Source organism: Octopus bimaculoides, chromosome 7, assembly GCF_046866305.1.
Source record: "Octopus bimaculoides isolate indiv1 chromosome 7, ASM4686630v1, whole genome shotgun sequence".
Classification (NCBI taxonomy): Eukaryota; Metazoa; Mollusca; class Cephalopoda; order Octopoda; family Octopodidae; genus Octopus; species Octopus bimaculoides.
Genome location: NC_142934.1, coordinates 24239803 through 24260532, shown reverse-complemented (window position 1 = coordinate 24260532; position 20730 = coordinate 24239803). Strand labels below are relative to the sequence as shown.

Sequence of the window (20730 nt, the reverse complement as noted above, 5' to 3'; positions counted from 1 at the left end):
GGTAGAGGTAGGGGTCCACCAAGGTTCAGTCCTCAGCCCCCTCCTATTTATCATAGTCCTCCAGGCGATAACAGAGGAATTCAAGACAGGATGCCCCTGGGAGCTCCTCTATGCTGATGACCTTGCACTAGTTGCTGAGTCACTATCAGAACTAGAGGAAAAGTTTCAGGTGTGGAAGCAAGGACTAGAGTCGAAGGGCCTTAGAGTCAACCTAGCTAAAACCAAAGTCCTAATAAGTAGGAAGGTAGACAACACAAACCCCTTCAGGTAGATGGCCCTGTTCGATCTGTAGCAAAGGCGTAGGTAGAAACTCTATAAGATGCACCCAGTGCAAGCTATGGACACATAAGAGGTGCAGCAATATCAAAGGAAGGTTAACTAGGAATTTAGTTTTTGTATGTAGCAGATGTTCAGGAGCTATAAACGCTGTAAATGTACAGAAAACAACTTCTGCCACATTCCAGGGAAAAAAACTAGACGTAGTTGATAGCTTCCGCTATCTAGGTGACCAAGTTAGTAGTGGGGGAAGGTGCACTGAAAGTGTAGCTGCTAGAATAAGAATAGCCTGGGCAAAGTTCAGAGAGCTCTTACCTCTGCTGGTGACAAGGGGCCTCTCACTCAGAGTAAAAGACAGACTGTATGACGCATGTGTACGAACAGCCATGCTTCATGGCAGTGAAACATGGGCTGTGACTGCTGAGGACATGCGTAGGCTCACAAGGAATGAAGCCAGTATGCTCCGATGGATGTGTAATGTCAGTGTGCATACTAGACAGAGTATTAGTACCTTGAGAGAAAGGTTGAACTTACGAAGCATCAGTTGTGGTGTGCAAGAGAGACGACTGCGCTGGTATGGTCATATAGCGAGAATGGATGAGGATAGCTGTGTGGAAAAGTGTCACACCCTAGCAGTTGAGGGAACCTGTGGAAGAGGTAGGCCCAGGAAGACCTGGGATGAGGTGATGAGGCACGACCTTCGAACTTTGGACCTCACCGAGGCAATGACTTCTGACCGAGACCTTTGGAAATTTGCTGTGCGTGAGAAGACCCGGCAAGCCAAGTAAGACCTAAATCTAAGGCCTCAGCCAGTCCACTTATGCGTACCTTCCTTCATTGGACACCAAACACCACTTGCGAAGACCTGTTGAGGCAAGTGAAATCAAAATCGAGTTAAATTGAACACTAAACTCCACTTGCAAAGACCTATTGAGGCAAGTGAAATCGAAATCGAGTTAAATTCAACGACTGGCACCCATGCCAATGTCGTCTCCTTCATTGAGACATGAAACTCAGCTTGCGAAGACTTATTGGGGCAAGCGAAATCGAAATCGTGATGGCACCTGTGCCCAGCATCGCCTTTCTGGCACTTGTGCCCGTGGCATGTGTAAGGACTTTCGAGTGAGATCGTTGCCAGTTCCCCTAGACTGGCTCTTGTACGGGTGGCACATAAAATACACCATTTTGAGCGTGGTCATTGCCAGTACCGCCTGACTGGCCTTCGTGCCGATGGCACGTAAAAGCACCCACTACACTCCCTGAGTGGTTGGCGTTTAGGAAGGGCATCCAGCCGTTCCACTTGCGAAGACCTGTTGAGGCAAGTGAAATCAAAATCAAGTTAAATTGGACACTAAACTCCACTTGCGAAGACCTGTTGGGACAAGTGAAATCGAAATCGAGTTAAATTCCAAGACTGGCACCCATGCCAACATCGTCTTCTTCATTGGACATGAAACTCAGCTTGCGAAGACTTATTGGGGCAAGCGAAAGCGAAATTGTGATGGCACCTGTGCCCAGCATCGCCTTTCTGGCACTTATGCCCGCGGCATGTCTAAGGACTTTCGAGCGAGATCGTTGCCAGTGCCCCTGGACTGGCTCTTGTGCAGGTGGCACATAAAATACACCATTTTGAGCATGGTCGTTGCCAGTACCGCCTGACTGGCCTTCATGCAGGTGACACGTAAAAGCACCCACTACACTCTCTGAGTGGTTGGCGTTAGGAAGGGCATCCAGCTGTAGAAACTCTGCCAAATCAGATTGGAGCCTGGTGTAGCCATCTGGTTTCACCAGTCCTCAGTCAAATCGTCCAACCCATGCTAGCATGGAAAGCGGACGTTAAACGACGACGATGATGATGATATATATGTGTGTATGTATGTATGTATGTATGTGTATATATATATATCTATCTATATATATATATATATATATATCTATATATATATATATATATATATATATATATATATATATATATATATATATATATATATAATCATCATCGTCATCATCATCATTTAACGTCCACTTTCCATGCTAGCTATATATATATATATATATAAAACCAAAATCTTAGTAAGCAAGAAAGCAGACAAATTAATAATCTCTTCAGGGAAATGGCTCTACTTGATGTAAAGGCATGGGTAGAAATTCTATACAGTGTACCTATTGCAAGTTATGGATCCATAAGTGGTTCAGTGGAATCACAGGAAGGTTAACAAAAAAGTAGTCTTTGTGTGTGACAGCTGTTCAAGAACAATAAATACTAAGAATATACCGGAAATAGGTTCTCTCAAATGCCTAAGTGCATTTTGGGAGGTAGGAGATGGTTTCTGTTACCTAAGTTGCCTAATAGCAGTGGAAGAAGGTGCTCTGAAAGTGTAGTCACTAGAATCAGAAGTGGCTAAGTAAGTTCCAAGAGCTATTACTTTTGTTGGTGGTAAACGACCTCTCTCTCAGAGTGAAAAGCAGATTGTATGATGCTTATGTTTGTATTATTGGAAAATGTGGGCTGTGAATAGAGGGGACGTGAGAAAGCTTGAATGAAATGAAGCAGGCATGCTCTGCTGGATGTGTAATATTAGCATGCACATATGATGACATGTAAAAGTGTTGAGAGAAAGATTGGGTATAAGAGGCATCAGATGTGGTGTGTTAGAGAAAACTGTGTTGGTCATATGATGCTTATGGATGAGTATAGGATGGCTGCATAAAGAAGTGCCAGTTGCTAAATGTGATTAGAATCTGTGGAAAAGATAGATCCAGGAAAACATGGGATGAAATGAAAAATTACCTACAGATGTTGGGCCTCACAGAGGAGTTGACAAAGGACTGAGATGATGATGGTTTGCATTACTTAAGAAGATCCTTCCAAGTAAAAACAAAGCCCTAAATGTACATCATTTGTGTCTATGCCCTCTCTGCCACCTTTCCTATCCTCACTTCTTCCATCTGTGTTCACTTACTGCACTCCCCTATCCACCTTTTTCCACTTTTCTTTCATATTCTTGCACACTTACCTCGCCCTATCCAATCATCTATAGCACTTCACTGACATACCTCACCCAGTAACTTGGAAGTACGCCCCAACACATCTTCACCATCTATCTATCCTCTCTTCTCTCCTTTTCCAACTGGATTAACCATGTATCTCCTCTTCTACAAGACACCTACTATCATACTCTAATCTCTCATCATCTGGTACAAGGCCACCTCCTTGAATGCTACTCCCTGCTCAGTTGAAGAGTCAGATCTTACAAGTTTTTTGGTGACTTTCCTGGTGCTGGTACCACATATAAAAAACATCCTGTACACTCTATAAAGTGGTTAGCACTAGGAAAGGCATAAAGCTATAGAAACCATACCAAAATAGACTATAGAGCTTTGGCTTGCTAAGTCCTGTCGAACTGTCCAACCTATGACAGTAGCAAGGAGGTGGATATAAAATGATGATGATGATGATCTGTTTTCGTTTCTCATTATGTTTAACGTTTTTTTGTGATGTCCTGTACCCATATATGCATGTATGTATACATATAGATGTAGGTATGTACATATATGTATGGATATACGCATATATTTATATATTATTTATATTATTATATGATCGAACGCCACGCATCTTTCTCCAAGTAAGTTTTATCTTAATAATTACTTTGTGCACTCTACTACTACTATTACTATTACTTCCCTGTCTATCTCAATCACACTCTTGTTCTTCATCCTTTCTGTTTTTCTCTCCCACCCTTTCCCTATTCTTCTCTCCCTTTCACTGTTCCCTCTCTCTCTCTCTCTCTCTCTCACTCTTCCTCCTTGACTCTCTCGTCGCTGACACGTGACGAAAGGGATTCTTTCTTTCTATCTGCTAGCTTCTTATAGAGAAGACGTGATTTTTCTGTCTCTTGTCTCTTCTCTCATTCACGTCTACTAGCGTTCAAAAAAATAATAATTTTTCTATCATCTTGGCCTAACAGCCCTTATTGTTTGTTTTTACTGTCTCACTGTCCTGTTCTTGTTAACGCTTTCACCCTCCGCAAAAAATTCCAAATTTTATTTAATTTGCTTTGCGGGAAGGACTGTTCCAACAAAGTCGCGTATTGCCCTTGCCTTCGAAACGTGGAGTAGATGGACAGGGACAACTGATGAAGGGAAATATTCTTTATGTTGCATGTCTTGTTTCTCTGTTTTCTTTTCGTTGTTCAAAATAAAGTTTGTTTTCTGTTTTCGTTTCTCATTATGTTTAAGGTTTTTTTTGTGATGTCCTGTACCCATATATACATGTATGTATACATATAGATGTAGGTCTGTATGTATATGTATGAATATATGCATATATTTATATATTATTTTATATTATATTATATATATATATATATATATATATATATATATATATTAGTGCATGGCCTGTTATTCTATGAATATAACTAGAATAAGTAATACTTGGCTTTATTGAATTATTGGTATCTATGCAAGAAAGAATAAAGGTAAAACAATATTGAAATAAAAGAAATATTTAATAGATCAAGATACATATAATTTTTAATGCCATCTACTTTCATAAAACTCATTGCCATCTCTTGATATATTGCCTTTAAAGACTGAATTTAATCCATGAAGAAGTTGAGGAATATAAAAATAACTGTAAGAAAATAATCATTCAATTGTTTTTCTGAAATTATTAAATTAAGGGAACTAGTGTGAACAGTGCCAGTGGATTGTCTCAGTTACTTGTGTATTGGATGAAAGCTCAAGGTAAAAGTAATGATAGATACATATATCTTTTAAAAGAAGTATCTTATAATACTGGAAGAAAAAATATGAATTGTCATTCTTTCCTGTTAGTCCCATCTCTCTCTACCCTTCTTTGCCGTTTTCTATATAAGGTGACATGCATATACATGTACACACACACACACACACATACATACATACAGACAGACAGATAGACAGACAGACAGACAGTCAGGTAGACATTTTATACTGCTGTCGTATTCATAAATATGTACCTGTATGCACATGTATTTGCTTGCACCATTATAAATACAGATAAAGACAGACAAGAACAAAGAGGGAGGGAAAGACAGACTGAACACATTAATATTATTGTTCTTGTCTTCTGTGTACATACATACATATGTACATACATGCAGGAGGGAGATGGGGGAGTTGAACCAAACCAGTAGTTATGTTACACATGGACACATCAGATTTCACAAAAAAGTATATGACATACATACATGCATACATATACTACATGCATTATATGCACTACTAATAGTTTCACATACATAAGTACATTCATCAGGCACCTGATGAATGTATTTATGTATGTGAAACTATTAGTAGTGCATAAAACGTATCTAGTATGAAGCATTTATAGTAATATTAGACTCATTAGATGGAATACTCTTCTTATTGATTTTTACACAAATTAATTTCTTGTATATATATATATATATATATATATATATATATATATATATATATATATATACATACATATACACACTTAATATATAATGTAAGTAAATATTTTTTGTCAATATTTTTTTCAGATTGAGAGGCTTTTGTTGACAATTTACCTTATTAATGGCTTGCAGTCTGTCCTGAGTTTCTACTTGTGGCATGTACCTGAATAATATGTATTTTTTTAAAGATAATAATATGCATCATGCATTAAGAAAAGAACATATATATGCTTGGATTAGATAATAAGAAAATATCTTCTGTATATATATATATATATATTTCTAAAATTTAAGTTTGATGAAATATTCTTCCTTTGTGATTCAAGCATTGTGTATTGGTTTCACGTATAATAAATGTGAACATGTCCTCTAGCTCTTGGCTTGTCATTGGATGGAGAAAACAGTTGTATTCCTTAGATTTATGAGTAGAGGTCTTCAAAGAAAAAACTTCCAAATCGCAGACGCATTGCTGTTACGAAAAATGAGCTTCTATGCATCCTGTAAGACAATAAAAATCAAAAGTAGTAACTTTGCAAGACAATTCTAAAATTTATTTCTTATATAGGCATGAGGCCAGTAATTTTGAGGGAAAGGAGTTAGTTGATACCATTGACATCAGTACTTGACTGGTATAATATTTTGTTGATCCCAGAGAGATGAAAGGTAAGGAAAAAACCTCAGTGGGATTTGAATTCACAATGTAAAAAGCCAGAACAAATATTGTAAAGGATTTTGACAAACACTCTAACAGTTCTCCCAAATTACTACCCTTTATAATATTAATAATCCTTTCTACTAAAGGCACAAGGCCTGAAATTTAAACTCAGAATGTAAGAACAGAAGAAAAAGGATAATAGACTGACAGATAAGTGAAAAGACTGCTTTGATAATGACTGTGACTTTTAGACTGCATTGATAACGAATAATAATGATCTCATTATCACAGCTGGTGGCTTTATGAAGACATGTTGAATGCAGGCTTTGTGTGGTAATGAAGTTTGGTTCTCAACCACATTGTTTTGGGTTCTGTTCCATTGTATGGAACTTTAGGCAAGTGTCTCCTATGATAGCCTTAGGCTAATCAAACCTTTTTGAATGGATTTCAATGATAGAAACTGAAAGAAGCCTATTGTACGTATGTTTGTGTGCATGTGCATATGTGTGTGTGTGCGCATGTGTGTTTCCTTGTCTTGACATCATGTGATGATTGTAAATGAGCATCACTGTCATACAACTGATGCTGTTCCTTTCCAATCTCTCATGAGAAACAATGTCTGGCCATGGTGGGAATATTACCTTGCTTGGAAACAAGTTGGTGACAGGGAGGGTATTCAGACATAGGAAAAAAATCTGCCTCAATGAATTTTGTTTAATCCATGCAAGCATGGAAAAGTGGACATTGAATGATGATGATGATGATGATGGATATGTGTGAATTCGAGTTTCCTTGTCTTGACATCACATGATGGTTGCAAATGAGTGTCATTGTCATAGTCCTTTGTTTCCAATCTTCTGTGAAAACATGTCTGGCCATGAGGAAATATGAACTTACTTCGAAGAGTACAGAAACGTATGAGGGTGAGCCGAAAAGATCATAGGCTGACTATGTGGTGATACTAGAGCTATGAAATCTTGCATGCATTAATTTTGACTCTCCTTATTAATAACTGCATTGTTTCTTTCCTGGTAAATAAACATCTGACTGTTCAAAAAAGACTTAAAAAGTAACTAGCATTGATTTCTTTTGAAAGTGGACAAAATTTGGCATTGTGGTGTTATTAAGTACCTGCAGAAAAAAGATTTAGCCCCCAAGAACGTTCATTGTGACATGCTTGCTACATTAGGGGATGACATACCAGCTTTATCATCAATGCAAAAGTAGGCAGCTGAATTTAGAAGAGAGAGTCTCGAAGAAGATCCAAAGTCTGGACGTCCAGCAACTGTCACCACTGAGGAAAATATTGATCATGTTCACCACATGGTGATGGATGACAGGCAGTTGACTGTAAATCAAACAGCTAATGCTATTAACATATCCCATGAGAGAGTCAAAAATATTCTGCACAATGAGCTTGGCATGACAAAGATTGGGAAAATCTGATATTGTTTGAGGCAGACCCAACTGGTTTCCTTGAACATTTCTTCTACAAAGATGAGTGTTGAGTTCATCACTTTGATCCAGAGAGAAAGAGAGAATTGATGCAGTGATGACACCCCTGCTCACCAGCTCCAAAGAAGGCCAAGGTGGTTTCATCTGCAGGGAAGGTGATCGCATCACTTTTCAGTGATGTAAAAGGCATTGCATTTATTGACTATTTTGGAAAGGGCTACACCATCAATGGAGAGTAATATGCCAACATGCTGAGGGAGTTATGAAAGGTTACCAAAACCAAACTCAGGAAAACTGATGACAGGAGTTTTGTTTCATGAGGACAATACCCCAGCACAGAAGTCCTTGGTTTCAGTGGCTGCTGTGTGTGACTGATTTTGTACTGGTTGATCAACCTCCTTACTCATCTGATCCAGCCCCATCTGCCTATCATCTGTTGCCCAACATTAAAAAACACTTGGTTAGGAACCAGTAACACACTAACGATAATATCATATCCACTGTCTGACTTTTTTGAGTAACTGGCTGAAAGCTTCTTCATGAATGGGATCCAAGCAATACAGTACTGATAGAAGTGTGTAGACCACAAGAGAACTTTGTTTAAAAATAAAGCTCATTTGGTCACATTCCATGAGAGTATATTGGTCAGCCTATCCCTGTGTGTGTGTATACATTGGGTTGTCCCATAAATAATGCAGATTTTTTATACCTCTTTTATTTTTCAAAATTAAGATAAAGTTCTTTTTTAAACTAAAATATACTCTCCTTCATGTTCTACAATGCTTTACCGTCTTTCAGGTAGACTTGCAAGGTCCCTCTTCCAAAATTCACTTTTCTGTGACAAAAAATACTCCTCGAGTACTGTTCTGACCTTGTTTGCAGAAGAAATCATATTTTTTTGTCCACATGATTTTGAAGACTGCGGAATAAATGATAATCAGATGGGTTAATGTTTGGCGAATATGGTGGGTGGGGCATTGTTTCCTGTTCAAACTGCTCCAGCATTTGGAATGTCATCCTCGCTGTATGTGGCTGAGCATTATCTTGATGGAAGAACACCATTTATCTTGAAATGAAAGATGGTCATTTTTCTTCTAGTGCTGACTTTTTCTTCTAGCTGCTTGCAGTAGATCTCCTTTCTTATTGTTTGGTTTGGGTTTAAAAGTTCAAAGTGGACTAAACCTTTCATATCCCACCAAACAGATAACAACACCTTGCATGGGTGGAGACCTTCTTTAGCTTAGATGCTGGTGTTTCCTCTTTCCCTACCCACTGTCTTTGGTGCTTGACATTTTTGTAGAGAACCTATTTCTCATTACCAGTCACTATTCAGTCATGTGTGTGTATATATATATTTATATATATATAAATATTAATAGTTTATTTAGAGTTTGTTAATGTTAACAATAACTCACATTAATATACAGATAGGAAAATGTAGTATATGTTGTGAGCTATATTTAAAATAATATTTTTTATTTCCATTTTATAGAGAATATATGTATTTATATAAGTTTTGAATGTGTATGTTAATTATGTTCTTTTAGACTTTGCCTGTGTTGCCTCCATAATATATATATATATATATATATATATATATATATATATATATATATATATATATTGTCATTTTGTCTAGTTTCAGTTCATGAGCTGTGGCCATGCTGGGGCACCACCATATTATATATATATAATTGCTTTGATAAAGAAGATTGATTAGAAATTCTATCACAATGTAGATGTTTGGACTTAGAAGTGCTCAAGAGTAACTTGAGACAAAAGATATAAATATGTAATGTGAAGAAACAAAAGATCTGGTAATTCAATCCGCAAACATGACTCCGATTAGAGATGGATTTAAAACACAAATGTACATGATAGAAAAAATATATAAACATACAGACATTGTTAAAAATATCTATAAATAAATAAATATATTAAAAATATATATGTGTAAATTAATAGATTTAAAAAAAAAATCTCCAGATGGAGGTATAAAAAAGTTAAAACATGCGTGTATAGATAAAAATACTGGAGAAAGTCTGAAGTGGTGATGGAAGCGAGGTAAAAGATACAATGAGGAATGAAATTAAAATTAAAATTCAGGATAGTTAAAATTAAAGTAAGGTACCAACGTCCATTTCTGGGGGTTCATTGCGGGAAAATAAAGGGATATAGTACCCATTATTTGGCAATTCCTCCTTCTTCAGGGTGTGTGTATGTATGTATGTATATGTGTCATGTAACTTGCATCTGTGCCAATGGCATGCAAAAGCACCCATTACACTCCTGGAGTGGTTGGCATTAGGAAGGGCATCCAGCTGTAGAAACCATGCCAAATCAGACTGGAGTTGAGTGCAAACCCTCAGCTTACCAGCCCTGGTCAAACCGTCCAACCCATGCCAACATGGACAACAGATGTTAGATGATCATGATAAGGATGACATATATATATATATATATATATATATATATATATGTGTGTGTGTATATATATATATATATATATATATATATATATATGAGGGAAAGTGAAGAACAGAGAATGTGAGATCAAATATTGAGAGAATATTGTAACAAATATTAAATGTAAGCCATATTAACCTCATCTTGCAGTTCAATTGCCATCAGGGCATCATATGTTGTCACATAGAGAGAATTCTGTAAAGTCTCAAGCACATCAGAAGCTTTCAACACAGATAATACAGAGTCTGAAATAGTAAAATAGAATAAATTTTTATATAGTTTGGTAAATGGTCAGATTTTGTTGGAGTGGGTATAGAAATGTTAGAGTTCAAAAGCTTTACCCAAGTAACTAATAGAAACCATAACCCTTTTTTTACTATCCCAATTGAGACCACTTCTAGTTCTGCAATAATAACAGTTGTTTTACTGAATTCTTTATTATTTTCAAAATTAAATTAAAATAAATGTAGTGTATTTCAGCAGAAAATGAAAACAAAAGGGTTAAATGGAAATGTAGCACAAGTTGGACTTTATATCAGCTGTTAAAAACTAATATTATATTCACGTAAAAGCACCTACTACACTCTCGGAGTGGTTGGCGTTAGGAAGGGCATCCAGCTGTAGAAACTCTGCCAAATCAGATTGGAGCCTGGTGTAGCCATCTGGTTCACCAGTCCTCAGTCAAATCGTCCAACCCATGCTAACATGGAAAGCGGACATTAAACGACGATGATGATGATGATCAGTTAGTAACCATAGCCTTCTATCAAGATTGGACATAAGAATTGGAGAGCATGGGTAAATTTCTGTCTTAAAATCAACATTTCCACTTATGGCCATGTGCACACATGCACGCACACACACACACACACACGCATCATCATCATCATCATCATCATTTAACGTCCGCTTTCCATGCTAGCATGGGTTGGATGATTTGACTGAGGACTGGTGGACCAGGAGGCGACACCAGGCTCCAATCTGATTTGGCAGAGTTTCTACAGCTGGATGCCTTTCCTAACGCCAACCACTCAGAGAGTGTAGTGGGTGCTTTCACGTGCCACCGGCACGAGGGCCAGTCAGGTGAGTACTGGCAATGGCCACGCTTGAAATGGTGTGTTTTATGTGCCCCCTGCACAGGAGCCAGTCCATCGGCACTGGCAACGATCTCGCTCAAATGTCTTTTCACGTGCCACTGGCACAAGTGCCGGGAAAGCAATGTTGCTAACAATCAACGGCCATGCTCAAAATGGTGTATTTTATGTGTCACCTGCACAGGAGCCAGTCCATCGGCACTGGCAACGATCTCGCTCGAATGACTTTTCACGTGCCACAGGCACAAGTGCCAGGAAGGCGAAGTTGATAACGATCACGCTGGTGCTATTTACGTGCCACAGGCACGGAAGCCAGACAGCTGCTCTGGCAACGATCACGCTCGGACGATGCTCTTAGTGCTCCACTGGTACAAGTGCCATCATGATTTCGCTTTCGCTTGCCCCAACAGGTCTTCGCAAGCTGAGTTTAGTGTTCCTACGAATTTAGTTTGATTTCGATTTCACTTGCCGCACCATGTCTTCGTAAGCGAAGTTTAGTGTCCAATAAAGGAATGTTACGCGTAAGTGGGCTGGCTACATCCCTGGCAGAGGCCTTGGATTTTGGTCTCACTTAGCCTGCCGGGTCTTCTCACGCATAGCATATTTCCAAAGGTCACGGTCACAAGTCATTGCCTTGGTGAGGTCTAATGTTCAGAGGTCATGCTTCACCACTTCATCCCAGGTCTTCCTGGGCCTGCCTCTTCCACGGGTTCCCTCAACCGCTAGGGTGTGGCACTTTTTCATGCAACTATCCTCATCCATTCTCACCACATGTCCATACCAGCGCAATTGTCTCTCTTGCACACCACAACTGATGCTTCTTATGTTCAACTTTTCTCTCAAGATACTTACGTTCTGTTGGGTATGCACACCGACATTACTCATCCATCGGAGCATACTGGCTTCATTTCTTGCGAGCTTACGCATGTCCTCAGCAGTCACGGCCCATGTTTCACTGCCATGTAGCATGGCTGTTCGTACACATGCGTCATCAGTCTGCCTTTTACTCTGAGTGAGAGTCCCTTTGTCGCCAGCAGGGTAAGAGCTCTCTGAACTTTGCCCAGGCTATTCTTATTCTAGCAGCTACACTTTCAGCGCACCCACCCCCACTACTAACTTGGTCACCTAGATAGCGAAAGCTATCAACTACGTCAAGTTTTTCTCCCTGGAATGAGACAGAAGTTGTTTTCTGCATATTTACAGTGTTTATTGCACTTGAACATCTCCCACATACAAAAACTAACTTCCTAGTTAACCTGCCTTTCATATTGCTGCACCTCTTATGTGTCCATAGCTTACACTGGGTACATCCTATAGAGTTTCTACCTACACCTTTTCTACAAATCGAGCAGGGCCATCTATATATATATATATATTTATTTATTTATATAAGTGAATTCCTGGAGAAGATGCTGCACTGCAAAGTGTACGAATCGAACACATGACCTTATGTTCATGAGCCCAACACAAACCACTTTGTACCTTCTCAGCCTTAAGATGAGCAAACATCACAGGCATGTAAGAGCACCCACTACACTCTCAGAGTGGTTGGCATTAGGAAGGGCATCCAGCTGTAGAAACTCTGCCAAATCAGATTGGAGCCTGGTGTAGCCATCTGGTTCACTAGTCCTCAGTCAAATCGTTCAACCCATGCTAGCATGGAAAGCGGACGTTAAACGATGATGATGATGATGACAAACTAACATTTACTGACAAAACAGTTCAAGATCAACAAATATTGAATATAACAGCTCGATGAAAATGTTACTGACCATTTACACATGAAAATAAACAGGAGACATTTTCTTGTTTGGCATCCAGAAAGAGCTGAAACAAAGCAGAATTAAATGAGGTCAAACAAAGTACCAATCAAATGAGAGCCAAGACAAACATGTAAGAAACTTGAGAGTCCATTATCAATCAAATTAACCTTGACATCGTTTCAGTATGGTTAGCAATTCACCAACTTAATACAGACACGTTTTTCAGTGTAGTTACTAGCCCACTACCATGAGACACACACCACTTCATTGTGGTTAGCAACCCACTACCATAACTCCAAACACTATTTCACTGTAACTAACAATCCACTACCATAAATCCGGACATCCTGTTTCCAAGTGATTAACAACAAACCAACATAAACACAGACACTCACAACAACTTAGTCTCTGTGCTGCTGCCACCCCTCCTCCTCCTATAACAACAATAACAACAACAGCAGCAGCAGTATCTTGACAAAAATAAATAAAATCAACTGTTACATAAATATAAACAACTGTTTTTCTCAGAGAAGATATATCTCACCTGTTTGAAGGCTTTGGCTCCCATTGCATCAATGAAGGAAATAGCAGAACAGTCAATGATTACATAGTATTGTTCTAATTCCTTACATGTGGAGTTGGTGCTTATCTGTAAAGAAGAACAGATATGATGTAACAAGAACTGAAAGAAGTAAGTGTAATGTTAAAGATAAGGTGGGTAGTATCTGGAAAATAGAACAGAAGGGTGGTCTGTCAAAAAGTATGATAGGGGTCACTCGAAAGACAAGAAATATTGTATGAAAGCTGGGAGCATTTTAAAGATGATTTAACTCTTTCCTTATGATATTTCTGTTTAAATATGTTGCTTTAAATAATTTTTTTTTTAAATAATAGAGAATTTAGTAAAATAGCATTGTAATTATCAAGCTAGTATTTGGAACATATATAAAAATGAAATTTTGATGGAAGGTTTTAATAAGATTACTTTACAACAGAAAATTTATATCATAAAATGTGGGATGGTCTCGGGTCATTTACAAGAAAGGATCGGCATCATTTAAAAAAAATGAGATACTTTCTTTACTTGTTTCAGTCATTTGACTGCGGCCATGCTGGAGCACCGCCTTTAGTCGAGCAAATCGACCCCAGGGCTCATTCTTTGTAAGCCCTGTACTTATTCTATCGGTCTCTTTTGCTGAACAGCTGAGTTATGAAGACGTAAACACACTACCATCGGTTGTCAAGTGATGTTGGGGAGGACAAACACAGATACACAAAGATACACACACACACACACACACACACATATATATATATTTTTATATATATACATATATACGATGGGCTTCTTTCAGTTTTCCGTTTACCAAATCCACTCACAAGGCTTTGGTCGGCCCAAGGCTATAGAAAAAGACACTTGCCCAAGGTGCCACACAGTGGGACTGAACCCGGAACCATGTGGTTGGTAAGCAAGCTACTTACCACACAGCCACTCCTGCGATATTCATAATTTCAAAGACAGTTGAAAGAGCATTTGAAATATGGAATGATAATTATTCAAATGAATAAACACAAGGAATTTAAGAAGTATGAGAGAATTTGTGGTTGGTGCAAAATCCCAACCAGGCCTAGGGAGACATGGTGGTGGAACAATGTAGATGACAGGTCCATTAGAGCAAAGAAATGGGCCTTGATGAACTGGAAGAGTGGTGGCAGCAAGGAACTATATCAGGTAGCTAGAATGGAAGCTAGGAAGCAGGTATACTTAGCCGGGTTGAAGCAGAAAGGAAGAAGTTTGCTTAAGTTCTGTAGCCTGAGGACCAGCAGCTTGAAGTGTTTTAGTTTGCAAAACAGTGTGCCAGAGAAAATTGTGATGATGTGAAAGAGAAGTGCATTTACAAGGATGATGGTTCACTTGCAGTTAGTGACTCTGAAAAGAAAGCGGCTTGGAAGTGCCACTATGAAAGGTTGCTAAATGTAGAGAATTCACAAGAAAAGGGGAATCTGTCTAATGTGGATCCAACAGAGGGACCTGCACTCTGAATAGACAGTAGCATGGCAGATAAAGCCATGAAGGATACGAAGACAGGGAAAGCTCCCAGACCATCAGGAATAACTGTTGAGATGCTAAAAATATCTGGCAGTGTGGGTTATGGTCCAGTCACCTGTATAGTTAATCAGGTTGTACATGAGAGAGTCATATCCAATGACTGGTGTAGCAGCACCATAGTCAACTGCTACAAAGGTAAAGCTGATGCCTTAGACAGAAATAATTACAGAGGTATCAAATTGTTTGACCAGGTGATAAAAGTTACAGAAAGGGTCATCATCATCATCATCATCGTTTAACGTCCACTTTCCATGCTAGCATGGGTTGGACGACATAGCCCAACTAATTAGGAAGAGAGTTAGTCTAGATGAGAGGCAATTTGGTTTTGAGCCATAGGGAAGCACCACTGAATATAGATTCCTTGTAAGGCAGCTGCAGGAGAAGTACTTAGTCAAAAATAAACCTCTGCACTTGGCTTTTGTGACATGGAGAAAGCCTTCAACAGGGTCCATCGATCCCTTATCTGGTGGTCAATGCAAAAACTAGGGATAGATGAGTGGTTGGTGAGAGCTGTGCAAGTCATGTGCAGGGATGTTGTCAGTAAAGTAAGGGTTGGCAACAAGTATAGCAACGAATTCAGTGTACAGGTAAAAATTCACCAAGGATCAGTCCTCAGACCCCTCTTGTTCATCATAGTCCTCCAGGCAATAACAGAGGAATTTAAGAAGGGCTGCCCCTAGGAACTCCTCTATACTGATGACCTTGTTCTTATAGCTGAATCACTACAAGAACTGGAGAAGAAATACCACAATAGATTTTTCTGATGCTTTAACAATTCTGCCAGCTTACAGCACCTTTTAATACATATAGAAATCTAATTTGTTGTGCATTTATGGTAAGACAGTTTTTCTCTAGTGATCTACAAATAGTATTTCTTCAACCATCTACAAATGTTATTCATTCATTTATGTTATTATTCCATCATCCATCCATAAATGTTATTTTCTCAAGCATCTATAAATGCTATCATTCCTTAATCAGTCTACAAATGTTGACATCCCTTTGTCTATCTGCAGATGCTATTCCGTTATTCATTAAAAAACGATAATGGGATATTTTACTTACATTGTTATCTGCAGACTTATTCTTTGATAATTTATTAAATTCAGCAAATTTCTCCTTAACTTTGGTTTGGAAAACATCGACATTGGCATAATATAATGGTGAAGGGTAAGATAAAATGATCACAGGAGTCTGTGGTGTTGTCTGTAAAGATAAAAATACAAAGCAAAACATGAATCTATTCTATTCTCAATTGTTAATTCTTCATGTGTGATAATTGTCAAAAGGGTGTTATTAGGCAAGCAAGCAAATGTGTAGAGCAAACTGGTTCATATTCATTTAGATCATCAAGCTGGCTAGTAAAAACTCAATCACTAACATACAACAATTGCTGATTCACATGTATGTGCTCTATATCTTTTCTACTCCTCTTACAAAGACACTGCAATAACTCTTGTTTTTCTGAACTAACAAGGTATGTACTACCTCTACTCTAGCCCATACATTGTCTCCACTACTCTCACCTCTTATAGTTCCAGCTGTAGTACTCAGATATTCTATCCCTACTCATATTTTCCGAGTCGCACCTGCATTGTTTAGACTAAACATAAACCTCATCAATCTGACCAATGAATAAACGCCTGAAAATGCTATGGGCTACCACTACTCCTGCATTGATTAAATGACATAGATAAAACATTGTAACATAATAATAAGGGATTTCAGAGCTGTGGTAGCAGTTGGAGTTTGGTAAGCTTGAAGTAAACCCTTTTACTGTTTTACTCATTCCAGCCATATGGCTGTAGACATGCTGGAGCACATCAATCATTTATTTGCACTTAGCCTTTAAAGATGTTCACTTGATTGCACTAATTCCACCATCATCCTTCTCCCCCTAACTGAGATACCCTCAATTGTTACCACATCTATTAATAAATATACTCCTTGTTCAGGTCTGCATATAATATGTACATAAGAGCATGTGTATAAGATACAAAGAGAGAAAGAGGGAGTGAATGTGTATGTATGTGCATGTGTAAGTTTATATATGCATGTGTTTGTATATATATATATATATATATATATATATATATATATACATGTATGCATATATGTATCTATGTATGAATGTGTATATGTGAATATATGTATGTATATGTATGTATGTATGTATATATATATATATATATATATATATATATATATATATATATATATATATATATGTTGTCAGTAAATCATATATCTGAAAAAGAAGTACATCTAAGTTATGGAGCAGTATAAAGACAGATATGGCTGGTCTATGGGGTTACCCTGGGTTTCACATCCATAAAGTACTTAACTTTACAGTATTCCTTCAGACTCTAAACCTGTTAGCCTTTGGCCTCTCTAGCAAGTGATCTCTCTAGAAAACCGAGTAATGAAGACTTATCCTCCTCCATTTTCTAGAGAGGCCACTTCCTAAAGAGGCCATAGGCCAACAGGTTTAAGGTCTGAAGGAACGCTATAAAGCTAAGTGCTTTATGGTCATGAAACCCATGGTAACCCCATGTGTGTCTGTCTGTCTGTCTGTCTGTCTGTATGTATATATGCATTTACATAAATATATGCATTTATTTATATAAATATATATATGCATTTATACATGTGTGTGTGTGTATAGCCATACCTGTGTCTATATTCAACTAATATTATTTTTTAACATCATTGGACAGAGATCTAAACTGAAATTCTTGTAATTTTGAAGATATATTGTCAAATGGCAGACTAGATATTTGTTTTTAATGTATAATTTCATTTCTGGTCAATTGAATTACATTGAAGCTCTCTCATCTGATGATGTATTAACTGCTTAAATAACTTACAGGAGCCTATAATAATCTTTGTATAACAACAGCTGATATAAATGTTGCTTAGTTATTTTTGTCATCATATATATATATATATATATATATATATATATATATATATATATATATATATATATATATATATATATAGAGAGAGAGAGAGAGAGAGAGAGAGAGAAAGTTAACATAGGAGGTGCAAGATGAGTGTATATTCTAAGCTTGGTGGCAGACAATGAATGTTACCACACACACACACACACACTCACATATGCACACATACATGCACACACACACACACATAGTGAGAAAGAAAGAATTGTAGAGACAGGATAAGGAGGAGAAGAGGGAATATATATATTTAGACAGAGGGGGAGGGGAAGGGGAGCATATGTGTAAACTTCCAGCTTGGATAGTAATTTTTGTTTTCGATTTTTTTTTTCTTACTTTGTTATATTTAATTTTATTTTAAGATAATAAATATTTTTGCTTTGAAAATCAATATTTATTTCATCTTCTTGTGTGAGCACCAAGAAACTTCTTAAAAGCTAAATTCTAACTATTGAATGTATGTCATATTTTCTGATATTACCCATGGCAACAAAGTTATACCTATAAAGTTATCCATCCTATGACAGGTAAGACATAAGTAATAATATACTCTTTTTACTCTTTTACTTGTTTCAGTCATTTGACTGCGGCCATGCTGGAGCACTGCCTTTAGTCGAGCAAATCGACCTCGGGACTTATCCTTTGTAAGCCTAGTACTTATTCTATCGGTCTCTTTTGCCGAACCGCTAAGTGACGGGGACATAAACACACCAGCATCGGTTGTCAAGCAATGCTAGGGGGACAAACACAGACACACAAACACATACACATACACACACACATATATATATACATATGTACGATGGGCTTCTTTCAGTTTCCGTCTACCAAATCCACTCACAAGGCTTTGGTCGGCCCGAGGCTATAGTAGAAGACACTTGCCCAAGATGCCACGCAGTGGGACTGAACCCGGAACCATGTGGTTGGTAAGCAAGCTACTTACCACACAGCCACTCCTGCGCCTTTGTTCCTCCGAACCATTAATGATGATGTTGATGACTTTAAACAGGAAACAAGAGAAACGATGACAACAAGAAGCTTCCATTTAGAAGTTCTGATTAATGTATTTATTTATATATATATACATACCACCTGGTACTTGGTCCTATCTCGAAATATTTCAGTCCTCTCAATTGTACCTAATTTGATGGGTCGCACCCTAAAGTATCAAAACAAAAAGAAGAAAAGTTCTGTAATATCAAAAACATCAACTTAATCTAAATCCTGTTCCTAACATAACATTGTTCCCTTAGGCAAGGTACATCATTCCTCTGTCATTCTCACTTTTATGCAGTTCATATTATTGTAGCAGTGTCTGTTTGCATACTAGTTCTATCATGTGACTTAATCCAATGGTCATGTTGTATGTCCTATTTAACATAGGTTACCAGTTCCATGTCAGAAAAACTTGACTAATCAGTTCATTTAAGGTTTCTCGAAGTAGAAGGTAACACGTGACAATGGCTTCTTTTCCTTCACTAAATGTTTTTCTGATGGAGTTCCTTATTTTACTTCAATAATATACTTCATCTGACTCATTGTAATGACAACAAAGATTGGATTCCCCAACTATATTGCACAACATCACAACTTCATCTGCTGCAATGGCACATACATAGAAGAAAAGGCTCAAAGCAGTAAAAATACATTTTGAAGTGGTGCAGGAGGTGTAAGTCGCATACAAAATGCATTACAATATTTGCATATCTTCATATTCTGAGTTCACACCCCACCTAGGTCAATAAAATAAGTAAGAACCAGCCAAGTAATCGGGTTTGATTTAAGCTATTTTGATAGCAAATTGCCTAAAATGGCTTCCATTTTAAAGTGATGTAAATTAAAAATCTTCTTTTGAAATTTCATGCTAATTTATGTTTCAAACACCAGCTTTCAAAATTAATTGAGACAAAGGCAGTAAATTTCAACAGAAATATGGTAATAAAAGAGTTAATCATTTGTTCCTTGCAGACCATATCTGATGCCAAGTTTGAACTTTGAGAATGTTCAAAATGTCCTTACAGTTCAAAATATCCTTATAGTGGCAAGCTTGAAAGTGCAATACAGCTTACAAAACTTCAAATATTCATTAAAAGAGGTTGAAGCCTCAAACAAGGTAAGTACCAATTATGATAACAATGTCTCAAGATAATGTTCAGGAAACATCATCTCAATGGTATAACCAATCTAGATTCCATAAGCATTAATTTACAATCAAATGTAACCCTTGAGCATTATAAGACCAAGGGAAAGATTTAAACTTTCATATTATAGTAGTATTGTATGTTTGTTGATGTTTAGTATATCGTGCGACTCAGTTCAATGGTTATACGATTGATGCTACATGGCTACTAGTTTGATATAGGAAAAACTTGGTTATTTAGTTAAATAAGGCTTTTGATGGTAAAGACTTCTTGTGATTATGGCTTTACTGGGAAAATACTTTATTGTGGGACTACATTAATTGTGGGTTTGAATAAATA

The 20730-nt window shown here is 37.5% G+C and overlaps 1 protein-coding gene and 1 long non-coding RNA gene across 7 annotated transcripts in view; one reads left to right on the top strand and one right to left on the bottom strand.

Annotated features, from left to right (window-relative positions):
* LOC149134618 (uncharacterized) overlaps positions 1-20730 on the top strand; it is a 73514-nt gene that overhangs the window by 9621 nt on the left and 43163 nt on the right. Inside the window, exons 1-2 of one of the 2 annotated variants that reach the window (XR_016242567.1) lie at positions 13751-13871; positions 20219-20363. This is a non-coding gene — a long non-coding RNA (uncharacterized LOC149134618). Of the gene's footprint in view, positions 1-13750; positions 13872-20218; positions 20364-20730 lie in introns of those variants that run through there. The other variant, XR_016242568.1, reaches the window with a different exon arrangement.
* LOC106880913 (sulfate transporter) overlaps positions 4775-20730 on the bottom strand; it is a 65134-nt gene continuing 49178 nt past the window's right edge. For 4 of the 5 annotated variants that reach the window (XM_089355005.1, XM_089355003.1, XM_089355004.1 and 1 more), the window contains exons 13-18: positions 19340-19409; positions 16356-16496; positions 13725-13829; positions 13190-13244; positions 10462-10568; positions 4775-6245 (exon numbers count right to left, since the gene is read on the bottom strand). In XM_089355005.1, coding sequence (XP_089211131.1) covers positions 6237-6245; positions 10462-10568; positions 13190-13244; positions 13725-13829; positions 16356-16496; positions 19340-19409 — 487 coding nt within the window. In that variant the 3' untranslated portion in view covers positions 4775-6236. The remainder of the gene's footprint in view (positions 6246-10461; positions 10569-13189; positions 13245-13724; positions 13830-16355; positions 16497-19339; positions 19410-20730) is intronic. The other variant, XR_016242566.1, reaches the window with a different exon arrangement.